The 24662-nt window shown below is 40.9% G+C and overlaps 1 protein-coding gene across 2 annotated transcripts in view; it reads left to right on the forward strand.

Annotated features, from left to right (window-relative positions):
- The window catches only part of ASTN1 (astrotactin 1), a 260478-nt gene that overhangs the window by 80985 nt on the left and 154831 nt on the right, over window positions 1–24662 (forward strand). For both annotated transcript variants that reach the window (XM_042464121.1, XM_042464122.1), the window contains exon 2: window positions 11598–11785. In XM_042464121.1, coding sequence (XP_042320055.1) covers window positions 11598–11785 — 188 coding nt within the window. The remainder of the gene's footprint in view (window positions 1–11597; window positions 11786–24662) is intronic.

Consider the following 24662-nt stretch of genomic DNA (forward strand, 5'->3'; position numbering starts at 1 on the left):
TTCTGAATATAACATTTGATTCAGGTTTTCTTTGTGCATACATATTGCTGTTGTGTTTTAACTCTTCGTGTAACTTTGGGAAATGGGTGTATTTTAGAAATTAAGTAGATTACTGAATCATAACAAACGTCATAAGGGAGGGGGACAGATTCTTGATTTATTTGTGGACTTTTACGTCTCAAGGCTTTCACAGTGTTGTACATATTCTTGTAAGGGGCTATATGACAACTTCTCAGATGTGAAGCCACACTTCTTAGGTCGGTGACTACATGCATCTGTGGCTGGCATCTGGAGAAACGTCAGGAAAAACCTCTCCTAGAACATGGCCACATAGCCCGAAAAACCCACAAAAAACTATGGATGCCGGCCATGAAAGCCTTCGAATTTATATTTATTACTGTTTATTAAATAACAATTATTATGCGTATTTCTCCACCTGCTAGCATTACCAAAGCACAGTACAATAAGCTAGATTTAAAATATTCTTTATAAACAGATTAAAAACAAGCTTTAAAAAACAGTGTTAAAAAACAAAGGCCATATGAAATAATATAGTTTTGGTTCCTCACTTGGAAGGTAAGCAAGGGTGGAGACAGCCTGACATCCACTGGGAGGCAGTTCCACCATTGCGAAGTTGCCACAGAGAAAACCCTATCCCGTATACTTGCCAAACTAGCCTTTTGGGTTGGTAGTGCATATAGAAGGACCTCAGCTGTATTACTGATGATCTCTTTTGAAAATCTCAAATTCTGGGCAGGTTCATACAGGAACAGATGGTATTCTGGCTCTGGTGGTATCAGATATCCTAGCTGTAAGCCATTTAGGGCTTTAGAGGTATAACTAGCACTTTGATTTATGTTCAGAAACAAATTGGAAGCCAGTGCTGTTGGTTCAGGACTGGTGAACCAATTGCATATGGTCTCAAAAGTACATGCCAGACGACTGTCTGGTTGCAGGGGTAGCCCCTAATGGAGCCCAAAATAGTACTATAATAAAGAAGGAGTTAAAACATGGATCATTATGGCCAAATCCGCCTTCCCTACAAAGAGGCCCAGCTGGCACTTCTGCTGAAGCTGGGCAAAGGCACTCCTGTCCACAGTAGCCACATGTTTATCCACTGCTGGATCCAACAGGCTGTGTTTCAGGCCTTTCAGAAGCAATGCATCCCCACTCAGAACCTGATCACAGGTTTGCTTTTCTGGTGAACAAGAGAAATGACTTATCTGGATTGAGTGTCAATCTGTTAATTCACACGATTCAGAACTTCAGCAGTCTGCCTGGCATTAGCTACAAAGAAAGAAAGCAAGAAAGCAATAACGAAATAGAGAAAGAGAGAGAATGTGAAATAGAGATTGAGAGAAAGACCTGGGTCATCAACATAGTAGATTGCAAAGGGGATCACTTGTAGCTGTCACTATTATCGTTGGTTTGATATTTTATCCACTAACATTTTGTTTGTTTTTTGATTATAAACTTTTTCATCCTGTGTCAAATGCAATTGTAATTTTGTCCCCAGCACACAACTTGTTCTTGTTGTACTAGATACAATCATTCTATCAGAATGTTTTGTAATAGACATTGTCTCACAGACAAATAAAATTATTGCTTAGGTCATCAGCGCAGAGCCAGAATGGTGTAGTGGATTAGTCGGATTTTAATATGCAGTTTTAATCTTACACTGTTTAATCTTGTTTTGGGGGGGGCATTATGTATATATGGGTGCGTTTTAACTTGTACGCTGCTTTCATTGCCTGACAAAAAAGTGGGATAGAAATTAAAAATGTATTTATTATTTTTATTATTAGTGGCTTGAATGTTGGACTAGGTCTCTGAGAGGATACAAATCCACCCCCACTCAGCATGTAAATACATTGGGTTACTTTGAGTTAATCACACTCTCTCAGCTTTAGAGGAAGGCAGTGGTAAAACTCCTCTGAATAAATCTTGCCAAGACAACCCTGTAATAGGATCAGTATAAATTGGAATTGACTTGGGGGCATGTAACAGCAATCATCACCATAGTTATAAGACCCTGTCTCCAAAGTGGATTATTCCCTTATTGGTTTCATTTAAATGTTAAAATGCATGGGGGACAGGACTGTGCCTCTAAGAAGTCCATCACTTAATGGCCATGGGGCTGAGCAAAAGCTTCTGGCGCCACTTTCAATGTTCAGCCAAATAGGACTAGAATCCCCTGACTCCAATATCACATGAACCGCCCAGAAGGGTATATCATGGTCAATAGTACTGAATGTCATTGAGAGGTTTAGCAGAACTGACAGGGCTGACTGCCCCCCATTTCCTGTTCCTGGTGAAGGTCAGCAGGCAAATCAAAGCTCTTGCTGTCCCATAACCAGGGCTGACCCTAGAATAGAATGGATCTAAATAATCAGTTTCATCCAGGAAAGTGGAGTTGTGCTACCACAAATTCCTCTAAGGTGCTGTCTGCATGAGGCAGGATACTCTGGGGGCAGTCCTAAGTATCGTGGCTCTACAGCTGTCCCAGCCTGCCCCTCTGATCTTGCACTGCAGCCGCTGTCTGCATGGGCATCAGGCTGAGCTCCCTGGTGTATCTGCTCCTACTGTGAGCTACTAACGTCTGAGGTCAAAACAAGGTGCTCAGTATTGTCACATGGCTGAGTGTCTTGTTCTGATCTTAGAGTGAGCAACCTACAGCAGTGGCAGATGCACTGGGCAGCTTAACAGGATGCCCACGTAGACAGCTACTGCACAATGGGAACAGAGGACTCCAGATCTTCTTGGAAAATCTGGAGTAACACTTACGTTTTAAAAAAGTTTTTTAAGAGTGTTATGCCCAGGGTTTCATGTGAAACATGCCAGATGTCATCCAAACTGCTCACGCCAGAACCCAAGGCTTCTGAACAGGACTACGCCATAATAGTTGGGGGGAATGAGCCTTTTGGCCCATGCAGACAGGGCCTTAGACCTTATCTAGAAGAGAAAGTTTTTTTACTGGCCAATCATTGTCTAGGGTGGTGGGGGTCTTATGAAAAAAAATCTTAAAGGGTTTACGTCTCTTTATTGCAGAGGAACTGGAACACAGGCACATTTCAAAGAGGTTTAAAAACCTCTGGTTGCAACTGCACTGCAGAAATAATGCAGTTTAGCACTCCTTTAACTGCCACGGCTCAGTGCCATGAAATTCTGGGATTTATACTTTTGTGAGATATTTAGCCTTCTCTATCAGAGCTCTCTGGTGCCACAACAAACTACAAATTCCAGGATTTTATAGCACTGAGCCACGGCAGTTAAAGTGGTGTCAAACTGCATTATTTTTGCAGTCCAGGTATAACCCCTTCCACCAGTTTGGCCAGCAGTCATCTAGCAAGTGCTTGGCCTAACTTTTTTTAACATCTTCTCCAGTTCATCAGGTTGAATAAACTGCACCTGAGCCATCAGAACATGCAAATAATTACCTCCTCAGAATCCAGCCTCATTGTGGATTCCAAATTGGAATAGAAATTAGTATTTTCTCAGCAAAATGTTTTGCAAATTAGAATGTAATAGCCCCTGATCTACATGAAATAACTGCAGCCCATGAGGTTGTGATGATGTCACGAAGACATCATGAAGACAAAGAAAACCTTTGCAAAAAAATAGGTCACCAAATTAACTCTGTCATTGTTTTCAGTTGGATTTTTCTTTAGTCTTTCTCCACTTCACTTTCTCACCCAAGCCCTTCATTGCTTTCATTGATTCAGAAAGCTGGGGAGCCTATGTTCTCCACCAAGCACAGCTCTTGTAATTAATCATCATTCAGACGTTAAAAAAATATCAAAATACTATAAATTATTCATAAACAGAGAATTAGAGAGAGAACTTATAAAGCAAATACATGGTAGAATGGGCAAAAGATTTAGGACACCCAATTCCATTGGAAGCATGGGAAAAAGCATGGAAGAGGACAAAAACATTTACCAAGTGTCAAGATTTGAAAAAAAAACTTTCTAAAAGTAAGTAATAGATGGTATTATACCCCAGCAAGGCTTAAAAAATGCTTACATTAAAAATGATATATGTTGGAGATGTCATAAAGATCAGGGTTCGATGATACATATGTGGTGGAAAAGTGAGAAGGTTAAGATCTTTTGGGATAAGATACATAAAATAATACAAGAAATGCTTAATATAACATATAAAAAAACCCTGAACTATAGCTGTTAAATATGACATCGACACTAAAACCAGAAGCTGAGACCAAATTATGGCGAATAATACTTTACCTTATTACATCAGCAAGGTTAATAATTGCTAAAAACTGGAAATCAGAGGAAGAGTTATATACTAATGGATACTAAGATTTAATGAGATTAGAGAAATTGATAGATTATCGTACATGATAAACGCTAACAGATTAGACAAAGCAGAAAAGGAATGGTTACCAATCGTATTGTACTGGGAAAAGAAATGGGGTATTGACAGAAATTTACTACAATAAACTCCTGGAAACACTATAAGAAAGAAAACAATGAAAATACATAGTTGATCAGGAGGAACTAATTAATTTACTGTAAATTCAAAGTTATGGAAAGAGAAAATAGAATAAGGAGAATGCATTTAGATTGCATTCCATCATAGCGGGGAAAATGGAAAAAATATATTAGCTCTAGATTGGAAATAAAGAGGTTTTGTTCAAGATTTTATTTAAGAATTATTGAGTATATTAAAACTTATAGGAAGTTAACCTGTATATATTATTTGACAAACTCTTTGTAGATATAATGTCATGATATGGTCTATTGAAACCTGATAGAAGGAGGTATTGAGAATTATACTACAGCTATAGTAAGATCAGAGACATTATATATGTACAGGGGAATGTATAAACTGTTAGGGAGAAGCAAGAGGAAGAAAGAAAACAAGTAGCACAAATAACATTTGACGTGGGAAGTACAAGATAAGGAAGATGAAGAAAAGAAGAAAGACATTTATTGTAATATATTACGTATGACATGGTATTTTTGTGATTATGAAAATAATTAATAAAGATATTTATATACTCATCATTATTCAGTGGTATGCTAATGGCTTTGTTTATATCTTTGTCAGGTTGGTCTATTGACCTGTGGAGTTTGGGGCAGGTGATGTAGCTGTTCCTCAAGGACTTCCAGATCATGGGAGTTCCATTATCTGTGCAGGCAGTCTATGTATAGGATCCTGTTGTTAGACTTAATACAAATAGGACTAATACTAACTTGAAGCAGCTAAAAAAAATAATGCACTTTTATGCTCCATCAATAGAAGTATAGTGTCAAGGGAAATAATAGTGCCACTGTATTCTGCTTTGGTCAGTCCTCACCTGGAATACTGTGTCCAGTTCTGGGCACCACAATTCAAAAAGGATGTTGACAAACAAGCGTGTCCAAAGGAGAACAACCAAAATGGTGAAGGGTTTGGAGACCATGTCCTGTGAGGGGGGACCTAGGGAGCTGGGTTTGTTTACTCAGGAGAAGAGAAGGTTAAGATGTGATATGATAGCCCTGTCTAAATATCTGAAGGGATATCATATTGAGGATGGAGCAAGTTTATTTTCTGCTGCTCCAGAGACTAGGACACGGAACAATGGATGTAAGCTACAAGAAAAGAGATTTCACCTTAACATCAGGAAGAACTTCCTGACAGTAAGAGTTGTTTGACAGTGGAATATGCTGCCATGGAGTGTGGTGGAGTCTCCTCCTTTTTGAACAGAGGAGAACAGATGGCCATCTGTCGAGGGTGCTTTGATAGTGCATTCCTGCATGGATGACCCCGGAAATCTCTTCCAACTCTATGATTCTATGAATGTTCTTTTGCATTTTGATGGGCGTGGACTTGCTATATGCCTTCTCTTGATTTTCATTTTTTCCTTACATTCTAATATCTAGGGATGAACCTCATGAAAACAATTAATTGCTTCTATTTTGTAAAAAGCTAGAGAGCTCTGGATACAGGATTGCTGCTATCTCTTGTCCATATTTTCTGAGTTGAAATCCAAGACTTGTCCTGTAGTGAGATGTGCATAGGAAGATGTTTGTGTACGTTGAATGCCCAGAAGCTTGGCATTCCTTCCTATAATGGCAGGTAATGTTGGACAAGTTCTATAGGTAGGAAGGGGGAGATTTTGCATGCATCGCAGAGTGTCAGCTTGAAAGTTGCTGTGGATGTTATATAGCCCTGCTTAACACAACATTGTGCTGAGTGACAAGCCTTCAGTGGCACACTTTTGAACTTTTTAAACTATCTGTTGGGTTCTGTGGAAAGGAATGACATGAGGATTATAAAGTTCTTTGCACACTAAAAATACTATAGAAATAATGACTGATGGGACTGCTATTTTAACTACTGAAATATATTAGTGATTAGAAGAAGAATGCCATTAAAGGAACAGCCCTCTCAGTACTCATGATCTGCTTAAATAGTCAAAGGCTAGCTTATCCCTGACTGTATGGCTAACAACACTTTTTAAAGAAAATGCTTTAAAATTATCTGTGTGTGAATCTTTGGTAGAGATTAAGCTCACTCAATTTGCACAGCCCTCCTTTTTCTTTATTGTCTCCTCTGTTGTATTTGGGGTTGAATTACTGTATATAGAATTATATAGAATTACATAGAATTACATATCTGTGAAGCCTGTAATTTAACTAATTTGAGTAAGAACCTAGGTAGAAAAAAAGCATATTGTCACTTCTGCCTATCCTGTTCAAATCTCAGGCCAGTAGAAGGAGTTGTGGCTGAAGGACCTGTTTCCTTCTACCAAATACTCAGCTACTAAAAGAAATCGATTGCCCTTGGCAGCCCTGGCTTTGATGAGTTCCATCATTTTTAGCCTCTTCCAGTCTGCCCTCTCATCCAGTCGGAAGCACATTTGCTTAAATAGTAGGTCTTTGCAATTAACAGAATTGTGTACTTGGTAAGATGTAGCCCAGTCCAGTAAATGGTCAGATGTGTGTATGTGTATGTATGTGTGTGTGTGTGTGTACGCGTGCATGTGTTTGTGCATGCACACACACACACACATACACATAGGGAAGGGGTGATACTATTGTATGAATGCAAAATATATGCAGTAGCTTAGATTCTTTTTCTTGTGTGTGGGGGGGAGTTGAATGTTAACTAAGTGGTAAGTGTAGCACTTAGGGAAGGGGACTGCTAATTCAGAACTGAGTAGACCAGGCCCTGTGGTGCTGCGAATTTGCTCTGAATTTTATTCCTCCCTATAGAAGGAACTATCCAAGGTGATGAATTGATTTTGGGCATAGGTACCTTAGATAGCTCTTTTAATATCTTTAATAAAAGCCAGAATGGACTAAATGTACTTCTGACAGTAGTACTGGTTGTGCCCAGGGCTGGACAAAAGCATGCATATTGTGCCTGAGAAAGAATACAAATTGTGTCTTCATCCACCTTAGTCAAGGAACATGGTGCCCAAAGTCAGTGAAATTACTTTGGTACAAGATGGTGATGTTTCAAAGTGACCTATCTTTCTACAAACCTGCTAGTAAAAAAATGCAGCAGCAACAAATTAATTATCTAACAACTTACTACCCCTTTCTGACTCTCAAAATCTGTTGCCTGAGGCAGCCATCAGTGGGAGCACCAGGCCACCTTGCTCCTGTCCCCTGATTTTCCCTACACAGTCATACATTTGGATGCATACTTACTTGGAGAAACTTACTGATAACCTAGACTGCTGTGGAAACAGAGATGCTCCACTTCATAGCATTGAACCCTGCATGAGAAGACTTCCTAGTGTGATGGTGCCCATGGCTCAAAATATTCTAATAGCTTGTATACTGAGGCAGCAGCTGCCTCATGTTGTGCTAGTGAAGTAAGAGAGGCCTGCAGGTACAGGAGTCCTTCAGTGCACATCCCTTATTCCTTGTCAATTTTGTAGCAAGGACAGCCCTTGTAGAAGCTCCTTCATGAGAACAGTGCTAGATATGACCTCTGAAGGGGGAGCATTCTTTGCTTTAGCCCAAGGCAGCCTGTACACTACACCCTCTGCAAGAACTGGGTATAGATGTCCTTGGCATGTTAAATTATCTGTTGATGTTTTTTATTATTCTGCACAAAGTATAGAGCTGGTGAATGTCTTTGATGGGATAGCACACTTGGGGCCAAAAAGGGAAAGAACCGCAGAGTACAGATTTTCAAGTTCAGAGCTTGAAAATTATTGATGGTAGGCCTGGTTCCCCTGTGTGGCTTCCATTAAGGCCTTGGATGGGAAGCCATTAACACTGGTATTAACTTCTAACATCTAGATTAAAAAAAATAGCCATCTGGAGCCAGGGGTTAATAACAGAAAGGGGAAAAGCTAGTTTTCCTTCAGAATCTAGCGTATGGCAGCATCAGACGAGACTGGAGATCTTAGTGCCTATTGGAAGATGGCCTTCTCAAGCTCCCAAATGACTCAGTAGTGATAATGGCAGCAGATGCTAATTGTGGTGGCCATCTGAGAAAGGAAAGTGGAGAAAAACGAGACGGCAATTCTCACAGAACACAGAATGCATGAGTAGCTCTTAGAGGACACTCTCATAAGACTTTTGTCCCTCCTGCACAAACTGCCTCTGTGTTTGGTGCTCTGCTGCTCTTCTGAGTGTGCTATGATTCCCAGGGGCCCTTCAGTTGCAACCAAGGCCTTTCCAAATATTACCAGAACACACTTTTTGACCTCAACCCTTGAGTGTGGCTTGACTCCTGTTTCTGCTGGGATTAGCCTGTTGTGGGATTAGCCAGGACTCTGAAGAAGGATGAACATATAGATAGTGAGAGTAAGATGTGATGCAGTAGGGACTTGGTTGCAATTTAATGGCCCTTCTGAATTCTGTAGTGTTCAGAACAGTAGTAGGCTGCACATGGAGGCAGCTAGTAGAAGTAGGTACTTATATGATACAACTTAATGTCCCCTGTAACTATTTTCCTTGAGCACCAGTGCAAGATGACACCCAGTGGCTGTTTCACAGTGGAACCCTGGTGTCTGCTACTCTCAAATGGGAGTGCCACCACACTGGATTATCCTGAATGCTCTACTCCCTTTAAATACAATGGTATAGTAAAATGGTATCCCTTATATAAAATGGCAAAATCAAGGTTTGCTTTTTTGGAATGGTATATATATATATTTTAGGCCATGGATGGTTGAATCTGTGGATAAAGAATTTGTGGATATGGAGGGCATATACTCTTATAAACCTCCAGAAATGCTATATTCTGCTCATCTTACAGCTGATTTTTTTTTAAAAAAATATATTCTACATACCCTGGTGCGCAATAGTTAAATGCCAGTACATCCATATCAGTGAATTCGACCCCAAGGGGCTCCAAGATTGACTCAGCCTTCCATCCTTTCATAGGTCAGTAAAATGAATACTCAGTGTGTTGGGGGCAGTTGGCTTACATGTTGTAAGTCACTTAGAGACTGCTTTGTTCAGTATGAAATTGTATAAAAATGTAAATGCTATTGCTATTGCTATTGTTACTCTTCAGCTGGCCCATACTATGTCCTGGTCATTCAGTGTCTCTGATTGTATCTAGACAAAATTGAATGCTCCTGCAGGATATGAACTTATGCTAACTTGCTGATCTTCTTAATTGTGTTCTTGAGGAATAATGGGGTATTTCCTAATCATATTAACACTTTTAGTTTAATACCAGTAGTTAGCTTTAAAGGTACGGGGGAAAAATGACACACTTAAATCTGGCAATATCAGAGAAGAGAAAATATGGATTTTAGAAGCCAGATTTTAAAATCCGTGAATTCAGTGCTGCTTCAGAGTTGAGAGATGTGAGCGGGTTGCCTTTTCTCAGTATTCACTTACAGTACATCATGGGTCAGGAATAACAGGCTAGGTGACAGTGATAACCTATATGTCAAATTGCGAAGAGGCTGTAGTCAGACATGCTCCTTGAGTAGCTGTGCATGGAGCAAAGCAAAAGAAGAGGCATGCAAGACAAGGGCAGAAGCTGGAACATGCCTGTAGATATGAATATATGTTTGATGATTTCATTCTCACATGTGGTTTTGGTTTTGGGTTTTTTGGCACAAACGTTGCTCTTTGTACATAAAGCATGTTTTCACCCTCTCCCCATTTTCAGATAAAAGAACTAACATACATTTCTACACAGAATAATTTCCAGAATAATTGGGATCTGTGAATACCAGGCAGAAGCTAGACACAATTATTGGCACATTGTTATTCTTCCTGACCATGCCCATTTTTATTTATTTATTTTGTGACCAGGAAATCAAAAATGACAAACATTCCTTCCACTCCTATTGTAGATGATCAGGAACAGGTCTTGCAGTAGCTCAGACTAATAGAAAGCTTTCCTGGGGGTTAGGAATAATCTCCTGGCTTGTTCTGGTCTAATGGTCCATGGTGAATGCATCTGATCTCTTCACAGCTCCCTCCTTCGATCTGACCTGAATGGTCACAAGCCATGTAGGCTCTTCCGATAATAATAATAATAATAATAATAATAATAATAATAATAATAATAATAGATTTATTTATAGCCTACCCAGTCACAAAGAATCTGGGTGGGTTACAACAGTGAGAAAAATACATAGCAATGTACCCCTCAGCATCCCAGCTTAAGGCAGAATGTGGGCTTGACCCTTGACAAAGACAAGCCTGAGCAGTTGTTCCTACTTGGAAAAAGCCTTGCTAGCAGGTCAGTATAGAAGCTTGGAAAAATAAAAGCCATAAACAAAAATAAAAATCATAGATAGCTGATAAGACAAATTTGATAATAATAGTTATTATGTAGTGCCACAAAAGGCTAAGCACATAATTCATTGAAGTGCAAAGCTGAAGTTTTTGGCAGGATGCAGGGCTGGCACTCCCATGAAGCAATGTGTGTCCCAACCATGAGAATCAGATACTAGCAGGTAGGGCAGCAAATTGCACATCCTACACACTGGTGGAAGGACTACCCACCTGCTTCTGGAAGGCATCAGTATGGCAGATACTATGACGAGACCTGAGAGCATCATTTTCTGTTTGCAACAAGAGGATGGTCAGAGGGTCTCTCTAGGGCAGCTACCTGCCTTCTGATTTGTTTCATAGATCCCCTCAGAATGAGATGGCACTAGCAACAGAAAATCTCATGTAGTTCTCTAGAGTAAATGACTTGTTCTGGGGGAGGAGTGTCCTTTTTCAGAGGAGGGCACTGTGGGTGAGGTATCTTCATGTGGTACAGGTCATTTTGCAGCTCAGCCTGGCTGGTGAATTTAGGTGTCAGCCAGTGAAAAGTTGCTGGCTATGAAAGGGCTGTACTCTTTTGTAAAGTCATAGTGCAACAGTTCAATAACAGTTTTGGCCTGGTTAGCAGTCTTGGCTGGGGTATCACAAGCCTGAGCTCAAAAGTAAATTAGCAAGTAGTCGAATCCATAGATTTACTTTCCTTTTTTCATGACTATCCTTGCTATTTGTCTTAAGCTGGATAGTGCGGATTGCATGAAACCCATCTGTTGGTGGCGATGAGAAGAAAATTGCTCAGTGCACATTATACCTTTAGAAATATGCACTTTTTTTACAAGGTGAAGCACATTGTTCAATGTTTCATTAGGTACATTGGTCTTCCTTCACCCACAGAGATTTCTGGCAATACAGAAGATATCCCACTGGTTCGTTGGAGGCAGCAATGGCTGGAGAATGGCACACTGCTCTTCCATATCCACCATCAAGATGGCACTCCCAGTTTACCTGGCTTAGAACCCACAGAAGAACCTCAGAGCGAATCAGCTGAAGAAGAACTTAGGATCCTTCACATCTCAGTAATGGCAAGTATCTATTTTGCTGTGACATACGCATGTGTTGCTTATATTTCTTTGTAATTCACTCTACAGGCGTAGGTGTTCTTAAGAGTAATTTTGAAGTGAAAAGTCTGATAATAACAAATTGTACAGTAGCTACTGACATTTTACGTAAAAGAAAATGTGACGTTAATATGGTGGATCTTCTGCAGGCGGACTGAAAGATTATTAAGGAAGCCAAAACAGTTTCTGTAAGACAAGTGAAATTGCTTTGGATGGTTCCAGTGTTTCATTGCTGATTTCCACTTCAAGTAAAAACCAGATCTAAAGATTCCTCCATAGAAAAAAACATACAAAGACTTTTCTAGTGAAGCAGAGAAATTCTTTGTGAGTTCTCACTTATCTCTAACTGCATTGCAGTGACTTATACCAGTTTCTTCCAGCCTAATGCCCTCCAGCGATCATGGACTATTACTGAAATTTTGTTGTCTTCAGTTTTGAGGCAAGAATCTATGTTACCCATCTTTCCTGGCAATAATGGGTAGCTAGTCCATACAGAGATACAGGTCTTATGGCTGACATCTCTTTGCTGTAATCAGCCTTCTTTGATGCTAATCACCTTCTTCACAAGAGTATGTTGGGAAATGGTCAGTGGTGGCTGGTGGCTTGGATGCCAGCAGGGTGGTACACTCTGGCAATGTTAAAAGAACTCTTCATGGAACTGAACTCACAAAATCGGTTCAGTACCGTGGATTGCTTCTTTAGAGTCTGGAATAAAACCCAATGTGGATTCACTTCATCACTGACATCGAAGCCCCCAGACGAAATTGGAAATGTGGGGACAGGAGAACTAGCAACAGGAAGGGCTGCCAGGCTGGGAAGTGCTAGTATGATGCCTGCCTATTAAGAGCCAGACTCAGAGTAGGCTTGATCTTGGTTCGTGAGAGGCTTCTGGGTTTTTAGAATTGGGAAAATTCATTCCTGAATTCTCCTCCCCACAATTTTGAGCTTTGAGCTTTGAGCTTTGGCACCAACTCTAATGCTATTGTACTCTACTCTCAGTCTTATCCGCTTTTATACATATTGGCATTCTATGGATTCTACCCATCTTCCAATGCTTTTACCTTATGACAAGTTAGTTTCTGCCCAGAATCTTTGATTTTAGCTTTCTTGAGCACACAGAACTTATTGTCTTGCAGGTGTCTTGGCGTCTGTCCTTATGGTTTATTGGTAGCTATTATTGTGAGAGAAATTCTTCATCATAAGCTCACCTTCTTGCTTGATTTCCTCATATAGACTTCTTACAAGAGAGAGACAGGAAAAGCATAGAGAGACAGAAAAAAATACAGTAGATGCCAATGAGGAATGGAAACAAAAGATCAATGTTGGAGAGGCAGAGTTTTCTCTTTTAAGCCATGTTGAAGAATTGTACAATTCCTTTTTCCTGCAGTAGATAATTAGCTGGAGACAATGTGTCGTCGGGCAGTGCTGATACCGAGGACGGGGATGTTTAATGAAGCCTGCCTTAATGAGAATGTCAATATCTCTCCCAGATTGCTGCCAGGGGCTGGCTTTTTTCTTTCATGTTTTGTTTTTGATTAGTCCTGGAGAAAATTTAATAAACGTCAAAAACAAAACTGCAAAGAGCATTTAGAACCTTTTTGCCCCGGAGGCTGCCTATTGACTATGTGATCCAATCCCTAAATTGTGGGCCAGATCCTTCATTAAGTGACAGGAAGCTCTTTAAACAGAAGTGCTGCTGAATGGCACCAGGTAATGCCTCCTTCCAGAAGTTCTAACCTGACTTTATTGCTTGAAGTCTTTTTTCTGTGCTGTCCCATGTGTGTTAGACCAAGATGTTGTACTCTCAGACTCAGTCTATCTCATATGGGAATAATAATACTGGTCTTCGTTAAGGAAGGGTAATTAGTGTTGCTCAGGAGCTGTCACTACTCTTAAAGCTCCTCTCTTCCTCTGCCTAGTAAAATATACAAGATCATAATACAGACACAACTCTGTTAACAAAGCTTCTGACAGTGAATGCATTTTTGGAAAAGTCTTTTTACCTCCTCACCCTCTTTTCCACACTCAAAGCAATTGGGAAAAATAAATTACCAGGAGCAGATGACACATCAGCAGAACCAGTAGAGGCAGAATCAATTTTTGTTCAAACTAAAATCTGCCAACAAATATGGAAAACAAAGCAGTGGCCCACAGATTAGAAATTATCAATATACATTCCTATACATAAAAAAGAGTCACAAAAGATTACAGTAACTACACCCATAGCACTAATCTCCCCTGCAAGTAAAGTCATGCTCAAAATTCATACACTGTGTATTCAACCTGTATGCAGAAAACCGGACACACAGAGCAGGCTTAGACTTGGAGGCAAGGGGAGTGAAGATCAGAGGAAGGAACATTAACAATCTAAGATATGCATATGGTACAATACTACTAGCAGAAACCAACAAAGGCCTGGAGAATTACTGAAGAGAGTCAAGGAGGAAAGTCCAAGGCTTGATGTTGAATATTAAGAAGAAGAAAAATAATGACCATGGAAGTTCTATAAGAATTCATTCTAGATAATGAGAAAAATTGAAATACTGTACAGTGGGCTCTTGATATCACCAGGCTTCCCATCCATGGATTTAAATATATGTGGATGGCAAGCCCCATTGAATTCAGTGGGCGCACTTGCACACGGCTGTGTTAGTGGCCGCACATGTCTCTTGTCCGCCATAATGGACAATGAGACTTGAGGTCGTGTGTTATTTATCTGTTGGTGGGTGGGTGGGTGGAACGAATTCCCCACAGATATGAAGAGGAGATTGTATATATACTCATGTATAAGTCTAGAAATTTTAGTAAAAATGATCCCCAAAACCTCAGTCGATTTATCCTCAGGCCAATGTAAGTACTTTAACTCTGATTAAAAAAGCAAGTATCCCCTCATGAAAGACAAGAGTGTAATCTGTCCTGGAATCCCTGAACCCCCCCCCCCCCCCAATTCATCAATCCAGTCTTTAGTGTGAGCATGAACAGTTATGCCTGCTGAAATTTTGTAAGTTCTTTGCTCCATACTTTAGTTCCTTTCTTACAAGTTTTACCCTCGACTTATCCATGACCTGAATCAAAATCTGCCCCTGACTTGTTTGAGGTCAAATTCAAATGATAGGCCCTTATCACGCGTGATACTGGAACCGAAATCCAGAGTCAATCCGAAGTGAAGGAGAAGCAAAGTCAATTTGAATCCAAGGCAATTCATGTGATGAATTATCATACGTGAAGAATGAAATTGTGGTGATTTCTGAGTCAAAGCCGAGACAGTGCACATTGAATTACCACACCGATACATACCATGCAGATTCAACGATTTGAATTGGCACTTTTGCACATGCTCAGTGGGGGTCTGAATGCATCGAGAACCTTTGCACCTCCGGGGTGAAGAAGGGGGCCACTTCCTGGTTTGAGTTTCACGTGAATGCTAGCCTCACGTGAATGACAACTTCACGTTTCTCTTCCCTTCTATTTTATTTCCCTTTAAACATCCGAATGTGCCATTCTGAGTGTGGATCCGTCTTGGAACGACTCCCCATAGAAAGCAATCACGTGTGATAATACATCACGTTTTAACGTGAATTCGCATGGTTGGACCAGGAGTGACTCCGGATCTGAGCTGCAAAACCCCTCGTGTGATAAGGGCTATAGTATATACTGTAGTCAAGAAATTCCCATACCTTGGATCAAACATTGAGCAGAAGAGAGATTTCAGTCCAGAAATTAGAGGAAGGCTAGGATTGGGAAGAGCAGCTACAAAGGAACAGGACAAGATCCTAAATTATAAAGTTATAACTCTAATCACTAAAGTGAGGATCATCCAAGCCATCATTTATCTTTGATTTTTTTGTACTTTTTATTCTTTATTATGCATTTTTGACTTTTTGTATAATTAATTTATTATTATTATTTTTGCTGTGATGTAATTGATGGGGCTTTATTCTGTATTTTTGTATTTGTATTTTTGTTGTTGTTGCCTCTGCTTTGTAATCCGCCTTGATTCTGCAGGGAAAACTGAACTACATGCCTCAGAATGGAACAGGAGGTAGACAGAGCAGTAAAAGTGGAATAGCAGCACTGTAAGAGGGTAGTGTGGTAATGTAGTAGACCACAAGTTTAACATGAGTCAAAAGTATGATGCAATGGCAAAAAGGTAATGCAGTTTTAGGTTGCATTAACAGAACAATAGTATTCAGATCAAGGAAAGTAATAGAATCATTCTTTTTTGTCAGACCTTAGCAGGAGTACTGTGTGTGTTGATGGGCGCCAGTTTAAGAACACTGACATCCTGGAATGTGTCCAGAGGAGGGTGACCAAAACTAAATCCTGTTAAGAATGCAAACAAATATCCATCAGTGGCGGTATCCAGACCAGTGCAAAGCACCGGCCTGGATACGTGCTAGGGTTGCCTCGGGGCGTCTTTTACAGACGGCCCGCAATCCTAGCACGTAACTGTGGCTTTGTAATGGCGGCGCTCTGTCTACATGGGTGCCACCATTACGACGTCACGGCTGAGCCGCAGCCAAACAGCACAGCGCGGCAAGGACGTGACGTCTTGGCGCCGCTGCAGGGCGCTTGTGGTGCCCTTTCAGCGGCACCAGAAGGAGCTCCATTTTGGAGTTCCTTCCTTTGCGCGTATCGCTGGCGTGGCCTTTAAATGGCCGTGCCAGAGATACAGAGAGAAAGGGGCTGAGCGGCCCCTTTCTCCTTTTCCTCACCGCTGCCGCATGAAGCCCCAAAGACACCCCTTTCCAGGCCGCAGGGAAGCGGCATTTTGCTGCTTCCCCGAGGCCAGGAAAAGCGGTGGATCGGGGCCTCCAGGGCTGTCACTGTGGCAGCTGAGGCCACAATCCATTGGGGAAAGGGGCGGGTGCAGGCTGCCCCAAAGGGGTGGTCTGTATCCCACCAGTGATACCTTTATTGGCCAACCTAAATTCACAATATACTTGTTGCAAGCTCAAATGGGCTTTAAGTTTCCTGGATTTTGTTAAACTCGCAATTCTCACATGGCCAGAAGGAGGATGAGCCAGCCTGCCAAATTTACCATCCCTATACCTTAGTTAAGATGGTATAAGGACAGAAACAACAAAATGCAGACATCTTCCTAACATCTCCATTTTTTCCCTTCTGTTTGGTTTGTAACATTTTGCCTGATGAAGAAGCCAGTGGTGCTTCAAAAACTTGCAACAAGTATATTGTGCATCTTGGTTGGCCAATAAAGGTAAAAAAATAAAGGATTTTTGTTGGCATTTGCTAAATGGCCAACACAGCTACCCCTGCATGTTTCCTGTTAGGGATGGTTGAAACAGTTATGGTAAGTATATTTAGGCTGAAAAGAAAACTGGGAGGTAATATGATAGCAGTTCAGAATCTGAAGAACTGCTATATGGAACATGGAACAAGCTACGAGTTTTGTTTGTTTGTTTTGCTGCTCTGAAGGGTAAAACTTAGAGGCATGTAACAAAGGAACTAAAGGATTAAGGAAAGGAATACATGCCAAAGAACTTACAAAACTTCAGCAGGCATAACTGTTCATGCTCACACTAAAGACTGGATAGATGAATGAGTGGGTGTTCAGGGCTTCCCGGACCTGAACCAGTGGCTTCAAATTATAAGAAATGAGATTCCATTTAAACAATTAATTGAAGTTAGATGGCCACCTCTCAGGGTTGTTTTAGCAATGGATTTCTATACTGGCAAGGAGGTGGACTAGATAACATTGGGTTCCCTTCCAGTGCAATAATTCTATGATTGTATGATACAAAGTGGGTCAGACAGTGTTCTAAAATGGGGTAGAGTTGTGTTACAGTATTTATACACGAGGACAGGGGAAGAAGGATAAGGCACCCTCTCTCCAATGTAGCCTACCTTATAAAGTTGTTTTGTGGATGAAGTGACAGTGAAAGAACTCCATATATTACTGTGAACTCTGGGGAGAAAGGACAGGATCAAAATGTGATAAAGAGAATGTGATAGGTTTTGAGTACCTGGGAAAAACCACTCTATAAGTATTATTAACTAGGGGTTTTGCTGCCACTTGAAACCTTTGCTTCCTTCTTCCATGTTGCTCTAGCTAATGTTTGCTTTCTACTCTCTTAATGGGAGAGATTTAGACACTTAAAAACCGCTATTGCACCCACCTTTCATCTTCTTTTCCAGTTCTAATCATCTTTCCTCAGTCACCATTTGCTCTGGACATACTTACAACTTTCTGCTCTCTTATCCTAATTTCTGTGCACCCTTTTAAAAGTGTATCAAACAAAGCAAACTAATCATTCTGCTGGCTCCAGTCTTCCCATAGTGGAAAAAGTTTTTCTTTGTATTTCACCCAGTCTCTTTTCACATCTTTTAAATAATTTTTTTAAAAAGCTATAGAAGCAGAAGTATCTGTTTTCACTGGAAGATCATTATCTATCATAGTTTGAGAATTCCATACAAATTACTTTTGTTCATAAATGACTAGAAACTCATTATTTTTCTAGAGGTATCAATGAAACCACCCACACTGGTTCTTGGAGGTTACCAGTGGAATGAAAGTAGTTGGTTCTCAAGTTAGTTTTATGTGGGTGGCAATTCTGGTCCAGAATAAAAGTGTGGCATTTATAGGAGAATATCTGCATTTTAAAAAGTATAATGAGCGGTTGCTAGGTGACACTATTTGGCCATTATGACTTGCACCAGTCAGCCAATGAAAGCCTCTGTGTGTGGGATGTTTCCGTTAAATTAGCCAACACTTAAGATGACCTTCGGTGCTTCTGTCTTCCTCCTGGGTCTGACTAGTTTTCCAAGGGTAGAAAGAATATCCTATTGTGGTTGCATTATGACAGTATTGTCAAGGAACATCGAGCACTGCCTTTGCATTTCTGAAAGTTATAAACACAAGTGAGTGGTAGCAAAGGGTTTGGCTGCTCAGGAGGATTATACACCATTCTTAAAGATAAAATTGATCTTTTCCTTTCTCTTCTTAGAGGGAAAAAGCACAAATTGTATGACTGAATAAAATAACCTACTCATCTGTTTGGTGTGCTTTGTTTGGTCATAGTTTTTTTTAAAAAATATAATATTTGTAGAACACAATGCTCAACAGAGTGTTCACGGAGTGAAATTTGGCACATATTTTGGAAGTTTCTCTGTATGTAAAGTTTGAATACCAGCTCAAGTACCCTACCAATTTTAAAAGCAAAGGGAAGGAAAATGCACCATACATTGCAGTGCAGAAATCACTTGAGTGCTGAGTTGTCAGAATAAAGCTGGAGAGCGTGTTCAAGGGCGTTGTTGTAGAATTTGGAGTCCCTACAACAAAATTCCCTATAATGGGATTAGAACGCCACAGATGTGCTTGCTAACTTGCCAGTGACAAGTGCATCCTTGAGTCTGGAAAGAGGTGAACTGTGGTGCCTCATGTGAATACTCAAAGTTCCTCTGATGCTCAGAAGAAGGTCAGGAAAAGTTTCTACCCTTTTCCTGAGGTTTCCCCCCTGTTCTGTGAGAACTACCAATGCTTGAAGTGATGGCATGAGTAAGATGTTGCTCCCCAATGTTGTGGAAAGGCAAGGTCCAGGATTACTAATATAGGTAGTTACTAATCATAAATTATAAGAGCCAGTATGACATAGTAGTTTGAATGTTGGACTGTGACTCTGGAGACCAGGGTTTGATTCCCTGCTTGGCCATGGAAACCCACTGGGTGACCTTGGCCAAATAACACTTTGTCAGCCTCAGGGGAAGGCAATTTCAAACTTCCTCTGAACAAATTTTTACCAAGAAAATCCCTTATGATTACCATGACATGAAGGCACATAACATAACAACAAAAATAATAAATTAATGCTGAGATGGCATCCTTGCTCTCCACATTACCATGCCATTTGCATGGTGATCCTGATGATTTGGAAGCCTGGGTAAACTGGGAGAACTTGCTACTCATGACAATAGCTTCCTACCATCACCTTTGAAGCTTTGGAATAAGAAGTTAAATGATGAAACTCTCTCTCTCTGCCTTTGCTTCGCGAACGAAGATTCAGGAAGGATGCATCCTGCGCTTTGCACAAGCACGTTGGTGACTAAAAAGGCCAATTTGGGATAAACAGGTCCGGTTACAGAAAGCACAACAGAAAGTCCGCTTGGGTGATGTTTTCAGGTTGTGGTACTTTCTGTGTTGTCGTTTCTCTTCGAGGCTCTTTCGGTGTGAGCTTTCGAAGAAGGCTGCAGCATCATGGATTGTACATCTCCATGCCTCCCGATGCAAGGCCAGGAGGACCATTGTTGGTGATCTATCTGGCCAAGCCTGAGATGTTGTTTCAGGGAGTCCTTGTATCTCTTCTTTGGGGCACCCCTCTTACGCTGACCTGTGGCGAGTTCACCGTAGAATACTATTTTGGGGAGGCGATGGTCCTTCATCCTAGAAACGTATCCTGCCCAGCGCAGCTGCGTCCTCAATGGCATGGCCTCAATGCTGGTGATCCCTGCTTGCTCAAGGACAGCAACATTCGTCACATAGTCAGTCCAGTGTATATTTAGAATTGTGCGTAAACAGCGCTGATGAAAGCGTTCAAGGAGTCGTAGGTGTTGGCGATAGGTGACCCATGTTTCAGACCCATAGAGGAGAATAGACAGTACAATGGCTCTATACACACTGATTTTTGTGCTTCGCCTCAAGTGTTTGTTACTCCAGACTCTTTTGTGAAGCCTTCCGAATGTGCTATATGCCTTTGCCAGTCTGTGATCGATCTCTTTATCAATCTTGGCGTCTGAGGAGATGATGCTTCCCAGGTAGGTGAACTGCTGGACGGACTTAAGCACAGATGTGCCTACGGTGATGTGGGGATGGTAGTGTTCTTCCTGTGGTGCCGGCTGGTAGAGAATTTCCGTTTTCTTCAGACTGACTTCCAGCCCAAAGAGCTCTGCAGCTGTTGCAAAACAAGATGTGAGGCGCTGCAGAGCTGCTTCCGTATGGGCAATGAGGGCAGCATCGTCAGCAAAAAGCAGCTCACGGACTAGATAGTTTAGAGTCTTAGTGTGGGCCCTCAGGCGGCTTAAGTTAAACAGGCTACCATCAGTACGGTAGCGTATATAGATGCCATCGTCTTCTTCTTTGAGATCTGCCGTAGCCCTTTGGAGCATCATGCTGAAGAAGATTGTAAATAAAGTCGGAGCAAGAACACAACCTTGTTTTACACCATTAGTTATTAGAAAGGGCTCCGAGAGAGCGTCGCCATATCTGACTTAACCTTGCTGGCCTTCATGTAGCAGGATGATCATTTTGAGGAATTTGGGGGGGGGGGCTGTTGTAGAATGTATAGAATATTTAAAAATGTATGGGAAATGGTTTTAAAAATAACTTATTCAGTTTCAGGAAATCCTGACAAAGATAATAATGGACTGAGGAGAGTGTTTGCAGTTCAGTATTTATTTTGCCCCAAACGCACATTTTTTGTGAAGGAAACATTTTCTAAAATTGATGTCTTCTGTTCTGAAACCCATCTAAGAATTTTGTGCAGAATAAGTCTCCAAGTACAGCATTTTATGCCCAGAAATACTATTTTCTGTACAGAAGAAGTTGTTTCCTGGATAGTAAATGCACTTTCCATGAAAATACGCCGTGCACATTTTGTGCAGAATATGCTCCCAACAATAGTGTTTAAAAAGTGTCCAGTTTTGGAGACTTCCTTGCAGCAGGAAGAAAATTATTAAAATTACTAACTTCTTCCTTCAAGAACAAAATCAGTAGAGAATTATGTTTCCAATTTGTTGTAGTGAGAAATAGAGAAGAGTGGCATCTGCCAATTAGTGACATCTCTCCCCAAATACTGTTTGATGGTTGGCTTTCTAGGTCATCCCTCTACCTGAGAAGGGGGAGTATTTTTTACCTTCACCTCCCTATGCTGAATGGGAGAGGAGCTTTGAATGATATACAGCTGATTCTGGCAGTCATAGGATGCATCTACAGTGTAGACATAATGCAGTTTGATGGCCATCGCTCCATCCTACAGAATCCTGGGAATTTTATGAGGCAACTCTTTGGCAGAGAAGGCTACACCTTGTAAAACTATAAATACCAAGATTCCATAGGATGGAGCTATAGCTCTTAAAATGGTATCAAACTGCATTATTTTTACAGTGTAGATGCACCCCATAAATTCCTCTTCCTCTTCAGAGGACCCTTTGAACTGCATTGAGTTTCCTGCTTTAATTGGGGGGGGGGAGAGTTGAACTTGATCCTCTATGGGCTCCCTTGAAACTCTATGATTCTGTGAAACTGTAAATTGCTCTACGCCTTTGCAGTTTAATAGTTATATAGAGAGGTTTGGAGATTAATTCGGATTGAGGTGAATACTGAAAGCTGAATCCTCACATCCTGGACAATGTGGGGATCTGCCTAATTTTTGCCTCTTTCAGGATCCTTCAAGCTGTTAATTAGGACTTGGAGGAAGTATTTTCCTTTCTAATTTAGTTAACATGGCCTGAAAATCTTTTAAGATGTGACGGGAACAACCCCACCAGCACCACCTTTATGGCATGCCTCTCACAGTCCCCATTTCCCTCCTGCATTAAGTTCTAGGCTTAAGAAAGGTAATCAACTCATTATACTGACAGCCTGTGTTGCCCTCTGCTGTCATGCTCCCAAGGTTCCCTGGAAGCTGGAAGGCAGTAATATGGTATCTACTGTGCACATAACAGTTTTCCTTTTTGATTTTTTTTAAATGGGTACTTAAGAAATTTACTTCCTTTTGAGGAGAAGCAAGTAGAACTGTTACTGCCAGTAAACCTGGAAATGGTTTTCTCTGTCTCCTGCCACTGATGTGCAGCCCTGAAAGAAATACACCAGCATAAAAAACCTACTACACTGGCATAGTTCATCAGCTTGGTTACTGCCAGGATCCCCAGTTTTTCCCCCCAGTAGGTTTCAGTTTCCCTGCTGTGTACTGAATACATTTTGGATATCAACAGTTTGACTGACTTTCAGATATTTTGCGAAATTCTGTTTCACGTTTTGTATGATGTGTCCCCCCCCCTTTTCAGTGTGCAGCTATGGAGCTCGGTAATATTTTAATAAATGCCAAAAGCTTTGATGCTGTGACAGCATTCAGAAATTAAACCTACAGGATCGTACCTGGGTCACAGTGCTAAAGCCTGCTTTGAATTTGGTTCTCAGCTTAATTCACTAGTATTTTCTTTTTCTTAAGGAAGGACAGAGCCTTCCATTTCCATTAGGCTGAGAACTGTGGGGTGAAAAGTCTTTACAGCTGCAGCTTCCTATTGCCCATTTAGTAACTCTCAGTGTTTCTTTTTTTTCCAAATGGAGAAGATGATAGTTATTATTTTATTTTATCAAGCTCAGCCATTATGTATAAAGGAAGTTGAGTTGAGGGAGGGAATATGGCCAAGAATAGATATGAAATTGTTGGTTGTTTATTACCACTCATTTATTTATATATTTCTATAGCTTGGATTTGAAGGGAAGATAAGCTCCACAGACTGGAGCTTTTTCTCACTCCATCCTGTGCTACATTTCTCTAGTTTGATTTTTGCTGATAAAAGTTGACATTTTGTGGAGGTGCAAAAATGTTTGTGAATCCTGCATTGCTCTTCATCATTCAGTATATTTTTAATGCAAGCCCACAAGCATTGTTCCTGCATCTGCTAGATGTTAGGGATGGTATGTATATATGAGTGCCAGTCCTTTTCCACTGGAGCAGTGCTGCTTGGCTTTCCATGCTGTGCTATCAGTTTAATTTCTTACAGTGCTGCATGGCAGGACTTTGCCCATGACCCAGTTCTAGCTATGCATACTCATGTTTGAGTGAGATGTGCTGTGTGGATGTGCCTCCCTTTGAAAGTAATGTAGAGGAGAAAACTCTTCTCTCTCTGGATGCCCATATCTTCCGATGCGGATGCTCCATTCACAAAGTGGAATTTGCAGTCGGGTATTAAGAATATGTTAATGTGGACATTTGAATGTGTAAAGCTTCATCTACATTTGGTGTCAATGTACTGGATTTGTGCTAAGCCTTCCCAACAATTGCTTCAAAATAAGATGTTAGTGAAATTAGCAGCCCAGGTCCAGCATCCTGTTGGTGCTCTATACTAGCAGTTGTCCTTTTCCCCCTTGTGGTCATACAGTAATGGTGAAGGCAGACAGATAACTCTCAGCAGCCTATTTCTTACGTTCTCCAGCATCTGTGATCCCTTTCTACCTGATGCTACCACCTATGCCAGCATAGGTATGCCAGCATATGGCACCCACAGGATTCCAGGTCAGATGTCCTGCAATTCTGCTTGCATTTCTGATGCTCGGGATACAGCTGCTTTCCTGAAATTCTACTCTCATAGCTCTTGTGTAGCATTGAAGACACAAGGCACAGCCCAGAAGAAGGCTTTTGCTGCCCAGTCATCTTTGAAATTAATGGGAAGTGCTGACAAGCACAATTCAAATCTGTTCCAATGGTGCTGTGCACCCTGGTGCCAGTAGTGTCCTGAAGCCATTAAATTATGATATATAGTGGTGTTGTGCTGGTTAATAAAGCCCTGTCCATTGCTGATGCAGAGCTTTCTTGAGTCCTGTTGTGATTTCTGGTTTTCTAAAAAAACAACACCATTTTATTATATTATTTTAACCTTGAGTTGATCAATACAGTTCAAATGAGGGGGAAAATAACATATAGTTTACTGATCAAAATAATAATAAAAAAGTAATGTTTGATGGTAACCACAAGCCAGCATGGTGTAGCGGCTTGAGCATTGCACTATAGTTCTGGAGACCAGGATTTGAATCCTTGCTCAGCCATGGAAATCTGTTGGGTGACCTTGGGCAAATCACACTCACTCAGCCCCAGATAAAGGC

The sequence above is a fragment of the Sceloporus undulatus genome, chromosome 4 (assembly GCF_019175285.1).
Source record: "Sceloporus undulatus isolate JIND9_A2432 ecotype Alabama chromosome 4, SceUnd_v1.1, whole genome shotgun sequence".
NCBI lineage: Eukaryota > Metazoa > Chordata > Lepidosauria > Squamata > Phrynosomatidae > Sceloporus > Sceloporus undulatus.